The sequence below is a fragment of the Anastrepha obliqua genome, chromosome 1 (assembly GCF_027943255.1).
Source record: "Anastrepha obliqua isolate idAnaObli1 chromosome 1, idAnaObli1_1.0, whole genome shotgun sequence".
NCBI lineage: Eukaryota > Metazoa > Arthropoda > Insecta > Diptera > Tephritidae > Anastrepha > Anastrepha obliqua.
Genome location: NC_072892.1, coordinates 4,307,580 through 4,321,367, shown reverse-complemented (window position 1 = coordinate 4,321,367; position 13,788 = coordinate 4,307,580). Strand labels below are relative to the sequence as shown.

General features: G+C 32.0%; 1 protein-coding gene across 1 annotated transcript in view; it reads left to right on the top strand.

The window, feature by feature from the left end:
- Positions 1–13,788, top strand: part of LOC129253486 (uncharacterized) — a 120,783-nt gene that overhangs the window by 102,037 nt on the left and 4,958 nt on the right. Inside the window, exon 20 of the mRNA XM_054891882.1 lies at positions 5,377–5,444. Within this exon, the coding sequence (XP_054747857.1) occupies positions 5,377–5,444 (68 nt within the window). The remainder of the gene's footprint in view (positions 1–5,376; positions 5,445–13,788) is intronic.

Here is a 13,788-nt window from a genome sequence, read left to right as displayed (position 1 = left end):
GGCACACAGGAAGGATTTCTTACTATTTGGGTGCTGGTACAACTGGGAACGCCAAAAAATGAGGCAAATACAACTTAGCCAAGATTGGCTTTTATTGAAGCGCAGAATTCTATTCTCTAATTGAACTTTATTGCCGGTTTTCGAGAGGCTCTTTAGGAGATCTTAAGCCTTAAAGTAGCTCATCGCGTTCTGTAGGAGTGGACAAACTTGGACGAAGAAACCGAATTCATCCTTTGTGATATTTAATATTATTCGGATTTTGCGTATCGAACATTTTTGTTGGCGTGGAATGAAGTGCAGTTAAACCCAACCTAAGTTAAAGATTTACTACAAATGACATAAAATGTAGCAGCATATAGTTGGACATCAGTTTCACGGGTTATAAATGTACATATGTATGTGTGCATCTGGGGGCATCTTACGAAACTATGTGACAAGTATTATAAGTTTTCTAAATTTGTTTTTCAAATTCTGTGATAAGTATGCGTATGTTTCTCAAATATGTTGCCATTGTAGTTGTGTTAGTTATACTGTTCAATATCGGTATATACTATAACTATGTAGCCTGTATTTAACCATTTCTCAATCTTTTATTCGTAAAAAGTTGCTTATATTTTTGCCTAATTTTTACCTCGATTCGATTCGCAAAATGTTACTCTTTGAATGCTGAATACGATCTGAAAGCCCATTTGTATCATCTACTTTGTTTGAATTTAATTTTGAAAATATTTTAAAAGGCAAAGTATACTGGCAAATGCTTCGGCAAAATACTACGAATACAAAAAATAGAAAAAAACGGAGCCGGAAATGTGTTTTACTTCTTTACAAAAAGCAAATTGTAACTTTATCGTGATATGATCGCATAACACAAACACCTATATTCTCTTACGTCATCGCAACTTTTTTTTATAAATTTAATTCTTTATAGCCTTCGGGTACCACTCGTATACTAATAACATGCCTTAACTTGGTCCCAACAGTTCCGATATCTTAGTAGGAATGTTCATATTTATAGAGAATTCTATACGACTCAACTGGATATAAGGATTTCCTTGCAACACACAAATACAAATACATGTAGTCTTGTATAATATTGTGGCAGCGATTCATGTATAAATATTAGGTTAGGTTGGGTGAAGTGGTTGCCCTTCGACACACCTAGGCCAGTTAGAGGTCCCTTGTGATACCACCGGAACTATCCTATCCTTACTCTACTAGATCCTAAACCACGCCCTCTAGTCCAGAAAATCGAGTCCGAGAAATCTCAACCGCCCTCTACACAGTGCCATGCACCCTGATAGCTTCGACAATAGTCATTGGATCATGCCTTTGATCTACTGGCATGCCTTTCTATTAGACCGCAATCCTTCCTATAGATCAGCAAGTAGACTCTTAGTGCGATCATTGTTCCATTCGGGCCACGTGCATTATGAGCTTAAGGTATTTTCACTGAAAGTTAACGAAATCCCACTATAAAACTTGCTGGGACTACTAAGTATAGTCTGAACTATTATTATTCCAAAAAAAATTATATTATAACAAAAAATTAAGAAAAACTTTTTTGTTTTTTCAAAAATCATTTTGCAAACAGGTTCTAGCCGGACCTCTAAACTTTCTTCGATCGGCATAAAATTCAATAGTCTTTTATGTAATCTTACATTTCTAAAAGGTGTTCTGAAAAATGTATATGTGATTTTCACCCTCACAAACTTTAACCACCCTAATGTATGTATAAACGACTCTAGTTTCAAAAACTGTTAGAATAACGTTTTTCAATTTATTTAGAATATAACTGTATATAGATAAAATCTGACAACTTTTACTTTTACTAAGGCTAGCCTCGTACATTTCTACTTTTAATACCTAAATTTAAAATAAATATTTTTCTTTTTTCGTGTCTCTGTTTACATAACATGTGATTCTATAGACACTACCCTCCTCCCTACCTATCTACCTACTTACACCCTAAACACAAGATTATCTGTATAGAAAATATAGCATACATTTATTAACTACCAGATACAAGATAGGAAACTTAGTAAACTGTCATTGTGTATATTAAATTGTTGCGAGAGGCTCACCCAGTGTTGGCTGAGGCCCACCGCAATTACTTAAAGTACACACTCACTACCCCACGCTCTCTTTACTCAGAGGAACCATATGGTACCCTGCGCTGCTAGATAATCAGGTTCACCATAATTTCAATATGAGCTTCTTCTCATATCAACTTAATAGCGAAATATTCAACTGAGAGAGAAAAGAGAAGTCCATTTCACATTAGCTCAGGCACTTAATTTCCTCTTTTCTTGAGAAATAAATGTTGATTTTCTTAAAGTATATAGCACAACTAAGCAACAAATCGGCTGCTTCGAGACTAAAATGCTAACGTTTCCATCTAACTTCGAACCATATGCTAGTAGGTTCTCTGGTGCCTGGTTTAAAATATTACATCCCACCCTATCCTTTTTTGAATGAATGTCACACTAGTCAGCCCAAACAGTGCCCTTGAAATTTTCCAGGTAATGTTGGTCAAACCGAAAGCTTATATTCGTATCCACAAATCTGCCGCACGTTTGCCTGCAGTTTTGGGGAATACAGTTATATGCTGTGTACAGTGCAATTTAATACATGAATGAGTTATGAAAATAGTACTTGTTTTTAGCTTTATAACGCGGTTTTAATAAATAGGAATATCATAGTTCAATATACATAAGTATTACTCTTAGCATATTTTGTATCAATAAATGTAGGTATGTAGGCACTCTAAAAGTGCGAAGTGTTATTTTATTACATACATATGTGCATTCATACGTATATGAGAACAGAATTTTCAAAATTACCAGATCTAAATTCTTTTTAGCATTATTTCATTCGCCCTATAACAGAGAGCTCAACGAGTAAAATATAAACAACAAAATATAGTATTAGTTTCATAGTAAAAACTACATTGCATAGGTCCTTTATAAGATATATAGTACTTATGCCAGTCGACAATTGTTGTAATTAATTAACCAACTGCAGTCAGCAGTACAATTTAACAGAAACAGTAACAGCAGCAGAAATAATTAATCACCTACAGCAGTGGTCGGCAAAGCTTGCTCATAAGAGCACAACACTCATCACGCATATTCTTACACTCTTCCAATCTGCCCGTTGAAGCAACATGTTTACTGGCTGTGTTGATTTTTTCTTATTTATCTTCAACACCATTTTAGTTATCCTGCGTTCACTAATGCTCCTACTTTCAAATTCGCCGACCTCTGGTCTATAGTCTCTGTTATATTGCAAAATGGCTGTTGTATTTGCATCGTTAAACTCGATTGATATCTGTTAATGTCTCTGTTATTTTGTCTGTTTCTGTTGTTGATGTAATACATATTTGCCGCTCTTTTTCTGTTTCATTCAATGTACCCTAAACGCCATTTCGTTTCAGTTCAAGCTTTGTGTAAGTTACGAAATTTTATAGATAAGTTAAATAACAGAAACAACAAAAACAACAACATGGACTTTGTGCGCACGTATGAACCATTTTTAATACTTTTTTTTGTTACAAATGTATGAATGTGTATAAAAACCGATACCCTCTCATTTATAAATAAAATGCATATCCCTTGTAAATAAATTTGAGTAATCAAATCGTAAATGCTGGCATATTATAAAGTTCAAATATTTGCCAATTTGAAAAAACGGATTTTAATCAATAACGCGGCAAACTGTAAAAATGCAAATAGTTTTTAAATAACCTTAAACTCTTGAGTATGATTACTAGTGAATGCTCAGTGAAGTCAACACGCAGGCGCGCAGAAAAGGTAATGCCCAGCCTTTATCATTTTGTTTGTTATATTTAGAATAAATTACACTTATCTATTTAAAACTATAAATTTCATGAACGGCATCTTTGAAAAAATAGCAATCGCATAGTTTACTTAAATAAAAATTCACGCTTAAAGGCTTTCTTCATAACTGCCAGTGTGTGGATAGACACTTTGAGAAGATAATTGGTATTCTTCGAGTAGGCGTTGCTTCTATTTGCAAAAACTAGTAAAGGTAAGCTTCTACAAGTTTAGAAATTAAGTACGTAGTCGTGGCAAGGCTCTGATGTGGTATAGCAGTTATGGGTAAAGCATTTAAGCGTGAGCACAGGAGCGAGTCAGTAAAAAAACACATACAGACATACAGTTTGGGAATAAGTAAAAGAGCATTTAAATCGATTACGAGACAACTTTGAAAGTTACACCGGGTAGTCCGCATGCCATTTTTTTTAAATAAAAGTTGTTCAGGTATAAAGCAATTAACTCTGTTCTGCGGAGGCAATCATACATACTGACAGTTAGCTGAAAGGGGTGAGTTGCCAGTGATACTTGCAGCTGCATCACCCTGTAAGAGCGACTAATGACTTGAAATGACAGAATAAATAATTCAGGGAATGCACTCTTGAACTGGTATTTATTTTTTGTTGCAATTTCCGCTTTATTTATTTCACATCTCTGTATTTTTTCAGTCTTTTGTATGACCGAAAAACTTAAAATCGAATAATTTCCGGTGAAATATATAGTAAAGACATATTTTTTAATGTGCATTAAACTTAATTAGCTTAATAACTGCCGTATAAACAATACTCATTTTATTAACAAATGTTAATAAATTCAATTGAAATACAACTCTGCGTGCATAGTAAATGTAAATAGATTTTAGCATAACCGCGCATAACAAATGCGATATTGCAATTTCTCTTGTTTTTTTGTTTTGGAAATGTGACAAAAGTGGAAAGAACTTGTATTTACTAATTAAAAAATAAAAATCGTAATAATAATAAAAAAACTGCACTTTCTATTTGTACTCATACTCGTATTTATGGTCACTTTAGCCGGTGTCTGTCCAGTTAAACGTTTTTTATTTTAACAAAGAAAAAAAAAACTAACAACTTATGCAATTTACGTGTCTTTTCTATTACTATTTAAGCCTTTTATAGTTTTTTCAACTAGTTTTTAGTTTCATTTATAAGTTCATCTATGCTGTATAAATTTCATATATCTATATATTTATCAATGCAATATTTAGATTGAAAAATTGGCATTTAAAAATCTGAACAAACAAAAAAATCATAGCAAGACTGTGAGCAATTCGTTAGTGAGTTGGAAAATCAGCTCTGCATCAGTGGCTAATTTGAAACGAAAAAACAAATTATTATATTTATTTTATTAATTTCCAAACTAAATTTTACTGACTTATTTCTATATGTTTTTTTTTTTTAATTATTTAAATTTCCATTAATTTTATGAATCGAAATTTCAAACTTAATTTTAGTTAAATTTTTTTTCTGTAATGGTCTGCTGTGGTAAATGTGAAGTCTTTATGTTATATTTGTTGCTATAGATGCTCGCCCTGCTTCCCCTACACTGTTAGACAACACGGGCCTCCCTGCCCCCGATCACCAAACGCAGGTAAATACTCTTTCTCTTTTTTAACGAAAAAACGCATTCTTCTCTACGTTCGTTCGTTCTGTTTCGTTTTCTTGTCTTATTTATCAAGCAAAGAACAATATATATATATACTTATATATGAACATTATCAGAAAAATAAAACATTACTTTACCAGTACTCTATCACCATCCCTTTCTCTTAACTCCACCCAACCGATTTCTGCTACCTTTTATTAATTATTATTTGGTCTTATATTTTGAACTATTTTTAGCGGTTTTTTTTGTTGAGTTTCAATTTAGTTTTCAAGGTTTGGTTTGAGCTTGAAGTAACTTGTAAAAATGGTGCTTTAAAAATTCGTTAAAATACTGTTACAAAGCCGAAAGCGCCATTGGATAGCTACAAATTCATACTAACTACTATCTGTGTGGATAGAGGAAAGTTAAACAAATCGCAAAAGGTTGGAACTTCCGCTGCAAGGCAAAACGAATTACGTATTTACGACTTTATGGTGCGCGGTGCGCCATGTAAGAAATGTTTGTATGAATTCGGGTTGTTAGTTTGTAAAAAATCATAAAAATAAAAAAAACCTATGTCTCTGAAATACTATATAGGAATATTTTTTATTTTTTTTTCTACTAAATTTAACGCAAATATGTTCTCAGGTGTGTCTTCAGCTTAAATCTCCAATTAGGACTATATTCTTCAAAATTTGAGTACTAAACGAAATTTTCAAATTTAGTAGATACTAAAACATTATCCAAATTTTGTTTTTGGTAAATGAGAAACATGGATATAATGTTATGGATGCCATTTTTACAGTAAGTGAACTAAAAATTCATAAAAATTCCAAAACTTTATTAGCTGGGGATTGTTTAAATAGTATACTAAATTTAGTACATGAAATATTGCACGAATTTAGTGTTTGAAGACAAAATGCCCTTTCTTCATAAACGAGTGCGCTTGAGATATGAAAACCGGTAGACAATAGTGAACTGTTTTTTACTAAATGTTGGGTATTTTAAATTACTGCTAAATTTTAGAACATTAAATAAAATTATAATAAGTTCCAGTACTAAAAATAATATGTACATAATTTTTACTACATGGGAGCTAAATTTCAAATCTTACAATAATAATAAACCTTAATATAATACTTACAGAAGATAAACAGAGATTGTACTCAATTTTTGCAGTTTAAAATGATACCGAATTTATTAAACGAAAATTTATAACTTTCGCTTTATAGATACTAAATAAAATCAAAGTCGAATACCAATTGTACTAAATTTTGGTTCTTGAATTTGGTTAAATTTAAATACCGCAAAGTATTTTATAACTTTGCTAAATGAGCAGTAAATTTTAATAAATATCAGCATACATAAAAAGTAATACAAATGGTGCTAAATTTTAGGGCTCTGGAATTTTACTAAATTCGCATTATCATTCGTGCTAAAAATGTACTCAATTTTAATGCTTTAAATAATAATAAATGTTAAATGTAAAAATAAAATACAAATTGTACTAAATTTTAATACTTTGGAATTGCTCCTTATTTTTGTACTAAAAAGTACTTATAATTTGTGCCAGCTTCAGATTAATAAATTACTGTACATAAAAATTTCATACTCAGGGTAATACATTTTAGTACATTAATATTTTATCAAATTTCAATTTAAGAAGGCATACAAGTATTAAATTTTGGTAGTAGTAATAAATACAACTTTATAAAAATTGTACTTAATTTTGATACTTTGGAATTGCACAACATTTTTGTATTAAAAAGCATTTCTATTGTAGATTGTGCCAAACAGGTATTTAATTTCAGATTAATAAATTAATATATGAAAATTTCATACGGATAGTAATAAATTTTAGTACATTAACATTTTACTAAATCTTAATTTAAGAAGCCCTATGAGTAGTAGTAATAAATTTCGGTAGTAGTAATAAATATAACTTTATATAAATTGTACTAAATCTTAGTAGTTGCAATTTTTGCATTATAAAGCACCTATTTGTTATTTTTGTTGAGAAATTTTTGTACCTGCTTTAGAATTGTACTAAATTTCAGGTTTGGACCAGTTGAAGATTGATTTCGTTAACAGAAAATACATTTTATACTTAGAATAAATTTAACGTCGTTTAGAGTACAAAAACGCCTGGCAAGGTAACGCAAAAACGCGTAAATTTTACTGGAGAGCCTAAATACACTTTTGATTAAAAACGGTTCTCTTTTTTAGGAATAAACCTATTTCAGTTTAGCTTTATACAATATCTTGTATGAATGAATGGATAAAAAAGGCTTGATGCCAGGAGCTTTCGGTAAGCAGATCTCATTTCTTGCATAAATGCCAGTTGCGAGGTGTTGCTCAGCTACCATCTGCAATTGGCCTTTTAAATGACGCTAAATGTTAATGTATTAAGATTGTAGTAAATTTTAGGACATTTGTTAAAAAAATTTTAGCACATTCTAAAAAACAAAAAATTTTATTCAAAATTTGTGTAATTCTTAATCTGAAACCAGTACTAAATTTCTGTTGATGCAACAATGTTTCAAATCTTAAACGTTCAGTGTGTTAGTGTTTTTGTTACCGTCCACTTATGAAGTTTTAGCGTAGTGGGGCTTATTAAACTTTGGTATTGTGGCATTACTCAATATGTCATTCACTTAATCAGAATACGCCAAAGCTTCACTTACAATTGTGTTAAAACAGAAAAGTACTGTCGACTGGAGAAGGAAACCGGCGGTCAGCATGCACTTTTTTAGCTTTATTCAATTTCGTGCTAAAAATGCTTCACAATTTTCAAATTAATAATAAAATTTACAAAAGATTTGCAAAACTAATGAGTCACTTACATTTGCTTGTGCTCACAGGGTTATGCGACTTTCTCTGTCACCAGTCAACGTGAAAAGAATTTGCGTGGAACATACAAAAGCGCACCTAACCGTAGAGGCGAATGACGTTTAGCCAAGACAAAGACCATAAGTTCTGGTCCATAATCATGTGTGCACAAGTGATTCGTAATTCGCAATTAGTAATTTATAATTAAGATAACCCTCATGCGTCAACAAGTACACTAACTCTATTAAGGGCGGTTTTTAATATCAATTCCAAAAACTAAGCTTTCCTCTAAACCACCACTCCTCTGATTAAAGTGAAAGTAAGAAAAATGCTCGGCATTAAAATTAAGTAAAGATTTGTAACAAGCGCCGTAATTTCCTCCTTTACAACTTAATTTGATTTGCATTTTAATACCTAAATATTTTATTTGTTATAATTTTTGTCGTTTTATGTATTTTATTTTTCTCTTCCATCTCGTAAATCACCAAGCTATAGTTTCACAATTTCTCAACTCGATTTACAGCACAAAAACATCGAAATGTTGAAAAATAGTCAAATTAGACCAAAGAAAACTTAAATCATGCAACCAAAATTGGACAAAAAAGCTTTGTAAAAGAAACCGAAAAATCAGTCAAGCATTTATTTACAGAAATATATATGAATATATAAATACTTATCAATCAATACCGTCATATTGTCAATATACCTATATATATATATATTCAACAAACAATAAACTAAAATATCAAATAAAAACTTTATGTATAGCTAGCAACATTTTGAACAAAACTCTTGTAGTTACCATTACCAAATACTATATTCGTATCATATTTTTTTACCTTAGTAAATACTCGTATTTCTTAAAAAAAAACTGATATACAGTACCACCGCAAATGTACTCTAGTACTCTTGTACATTTTTGTGCCTTTTGAAAAACGTGGTTTTTAGGCTTTTGTTTATTATTTAACTTTCCTAATTTTGGGTTTTCCTTTACTATTTTATTTATCTACTTTTTCTATTCAGAAGCTTTCTCATCACAAATATTTTTTAAGAAACTAATTAAATCTACAAGAAATCTTAATTTAATTTACATTCATTTCATAGCTTCATTGAAGCTTCCAGTATTTTCACTCTTGAGCCGGAGCCGTTTTCTTTACACAAAATATTTCAAACTTATACGAATTGTGACTAGTCAAATCTAAATTGCCCAAAAATGTGTGGAATTCACGAATTCATTTATTTGGTTGATTTTTAAGAATGGGCATTTGAAGGTATTAAATTTCTAAATCGAACTTTTAAAATTCAATAATATATTATACAATTGATGATGATTTTATGCACATTTATGCGTGTATGGATAATTACCAGGTGCTGTAAAATCAATCAAGATTTATAATTTTTGCAAAAGGCGCCGTGCGTCAATCAGATTTGACATTTGGGAACTAGACAGCTGCAGCCAACACTCAAAAGCATTTTTTTATTTTTATTTCGTAAATAAGGTCAAAATAAAGATTTCCATCACATTTTGGAAATAAAAAAACGATTTTGAGTGATGGAAATCTTTATTTCGGCCTTTACGTGCTCCATTGCTCATTTGTAAAAAAGGTATTCAGAAAAAAAATTGGATGATTAATTTTCCGCCAATTTGGTTACGTGAGAGCGGCATCAGAGTGAGATACTGAATATTTTCATCAGCCTCACAAACATTTCAAACCGTAACCAATGACAGCAAAGGCGTTCCACAATACCACAGTATAATTCATACATTTCATTCATTCATTGATCTTATATGGTTTTCATTTAATTTCATCATTTATTTCTTGTTTCTGATTTTCAACTTTACACGAATTCAAATCAAATGGATTTTAAGCTATCATATAACTACAGACAAAGGGTATTCACTATGGACTCTGTGGCAAAATGACGGAGATAGACGAAGAAACCAATAGCATAATTGCTTTCGTCAATCTCGTATTTCCTGATAAATGGTGTTTTTCACTCATCTGCAACGATTAAACTTCTACGGTGTAAGAATCTTGGATGAATTCTGAACCAAGTCATGGAATACTAAGTTAGTCGTGTATTCTATTGTGTGTTGTATCAGCTATTAGTTCGAAGATCTTGGGTGCAAGAAGCGAAATTATACAATCAAATATTATCTTTCCTGTTGCCATCTCGGCACAGACCTCCGAGCTCCTCCTCCAAATGGAGGGCCTACAAATTTAAGCTTTTTCGTGGCAGCAATACACTCGGAGGCGTGCCATTGTCTGCCGAGGAGCGATCACCATTAGAACAAAATTTTTCTATCATTTGGTGTTACGTCCCCGGGATTTCTAATCTTCGCTGTGACGCACAAATCCATTCCACTACGGCGACCCATTTCCAATAGTCTTCTCCAATCGACTATAGCACACTGCATAGTAAATCTGTTGGGCAACTTGTTTTGCACTGGGTCCTTATTTTTGAAATGAATTTGCAGAGCTTTGCACAAGTATGAGAATTTCAGCCGTCAAGGTCTTAGATTTGAACTTTATCGCTTTCTTAATTTACAGACATTCTACTTACTGTGATTTCACAATAAATCGAGTTTTATTACTGATGCTAGACCTCTGTTTGAATTTCAACGCCCTTTTCCATTCGCTGCGCTCTCACCACCATCTGCACCGATAATTAAAGTCCTCAGTAGAAAGAGGATTAGAAAAGTATAGTTTTGTTGCCTTTTTCCCGACTTATTTTCTCTGCTTCTTTTGAAACAACCTCCTCAAGACTAAAACTTTAGTTAGAAGATATGGAAATGTATTGGGTGAATCCTTACTTGTGGTTTTCGCTGATCGGACTTCTTTGCTGAAGCGTTTATATTTATTCGCATGACATGAACAAAAAGCTCACGGAACCGGTGAATGTTTATTCATTCATGTCTATGGCGCTCTAAAGGTTGGTTCCAACGGTTTGCTTGGCGACAGGAGATACTTTCTCTTGTCCTCGTTCACCACCATTGCCTTCCGACTGAACAGATGACGTGCATATTTTCAATCCGGATATATCACTAGATTTTCCATTTACTCTGCTCACTATCTATGACAATGTCCTTGAGTAGGTCTCGGAATTCCTTATTTCTTGCCGATACTCATCTACATTGGTACTTTTCAATGGGGTATTTCACATGAGCAGTTTCAGTCACCCTCAGTGCTTATTTTTGCAGATGATAAAAATATGACGCAAGGTTGACAGATGATACCAGGTGTAGCCTTCAGATATGGTGACAAACTTCCCACGTCACTGGGTACTTCGCAGCAGAATTCCGACCATCCATTTCACACGTATTCACACACTCGTCCAATCAGTCGTTGTTCAGACGGAAATAAGTCAATATGGGTATAGACTGTGTTGATTTTTGTCGAATATCACGAACACAATCTAAGTATGTTTGCAAGCAACCCGTTGTTATGTTAGCTGATTTTAAATTCGCTGAGAGTTGCTTAACGGTCTGATATTGGCCACACCTTCTATATTTTTTTCACCCTGAATATGACGCACTTCAAGAAAAGTTTTTGGATCAATTGCGTGTCGTAGGCCTCAAACGATATTTCGTAGCTTTAACGGAGCGTTCTTCAGGCCCGAAGATTAGATATCATCATCTCAAGAACTCACTTACCACTTTTATTTATATGAAGTTCACAATCGCCATACTGCGAATGCATGTCTGGTATGTGAAGAAGATGCTTTTAATAACACTTTCGAATCCTATTTACCCAAAACAGCGCAATATCGAATCTGACCGCGTTGACGTGGGATGGTTTTTGGACTACTTCTGGGATAATGTGGATTCTATAAACATTCAATGAGTCAGCTCAGTGGAGTTTAGTAATATATATTACTTTGGTAGTTCATGAATTATTCTAAGCCTTTTCTGATTTACAGGAAATTAGAAATAGAATACAGGCAATCTAAAGTTTTAATAATTTCGATATAACTCAGGATGTTTTCCTCATGCCTGCTGCAGTGACTGCCTGTTCGAAGTGCAAAATTGCTTTTTCTTCTGTAATTGAGAACTGCGGTAGTTGGAGTTTTTCTCCAATTGATTTTTCAAACCTGCAATGTTTTCAAGCCTTTGGTACTAAAAGCAAATAAAGTGTGGAAATTTTACTGATTTGTACTACCGTTAAGTTCTTCGTTTTTTTATTTTTTTATATAATTTTTTTGAGTACTTGGTAAACTAGGTTTGTCATAGAACACCGTTACTTCTCATTAGCACTCACTTTCGCACATTCCTCCTATGTGTACAGACATTAACCAAGTCGCAAGCCATCACTTTTAACATTTCACACAAACAAGCAGAGCGAATTGCGTAGTCGTGAAAATTAACATGCATACATACATACATACTAACAAACTGTAAATACAATAAACGTGCATACTAACACACACACACCCTTACTTACAATGACTAGATTTTTGATTAATACTAATTTCAAATCTAATTTTACTTACAATAACAAATGCTATTACCGAGTAATTAGAGATTTTTTAACTCCCGTACACATGCTGTGTAATTACAATTATTTTCATTAGATGACAGCCAAATAATAATAAAAACAAAATGTGTACTTTGTAATAAATTTAATTTAGTTTTTTTTTTGTGAACGTGAAAATATTTGTCTTAATACATATAATTTTTATATTAATATTGGATGTATAATGAGTGTAATTATTGTATTGAGTAAATGATTTCTATGTGATTCACTGTGTAATGTATACAAAAGATGTATGGAACTTTTTTTATTTTTAATTGTTAGTGTAAAAAGCTTATTTTTTTAGTTTTCCATTTTTTCTGTTAATTTTTTTTTTTTTTAGTTTTTATCCATTGTAAAATACTTTGTCGACATTGTTTCGTAATTCTTATAATTAATTAAATATTTTTTTTCGTGCAAATGTCACCTTAGATTTATGTACAATAAAAGTGTTTTCTTTTAAGTATTTGCTTTTATTGTAATTTTTTTCTGCAGGCGCCCACATATGTTTGTTTACGTCTATCCATGTGCTCTCATTTTTTATACTTGCATAGTAACCGTTATGTGGAGAACGCAATTACCGCACATAGTTTAGTTTTTTGTTTAATTTAATTTCAAATGCCTTAGTATCATAAACCATTTTAGTTGAATTTAGTTAATGGTCAATCTGTTTTTTTTTTGTTTTTTGTGTTTTCTACTTACACATCTTACTTTTCTCTGTTAAATTTCTCTCTTCCTATCGCTTTGACTTTTTTATGAATTTAACAACTGTTCGCTTCTTAATTTCCCCAATATTTTGTAAAGTACACCGAACCGTCAGAAATTACTAACATTAAAATAGAGCAAAAGATGTAATTTACATATAATAAACAAATGTATTGAAAGATAAACTAGTTTCAAACACAATGGGAAATTGTTCGCATATTCTTAGAGCTAAAAACTTACACACGTGTAGATTTGAAAAACAATCGAAAATTTTACAAACAAAATATTATACAAAAATTTAGGGG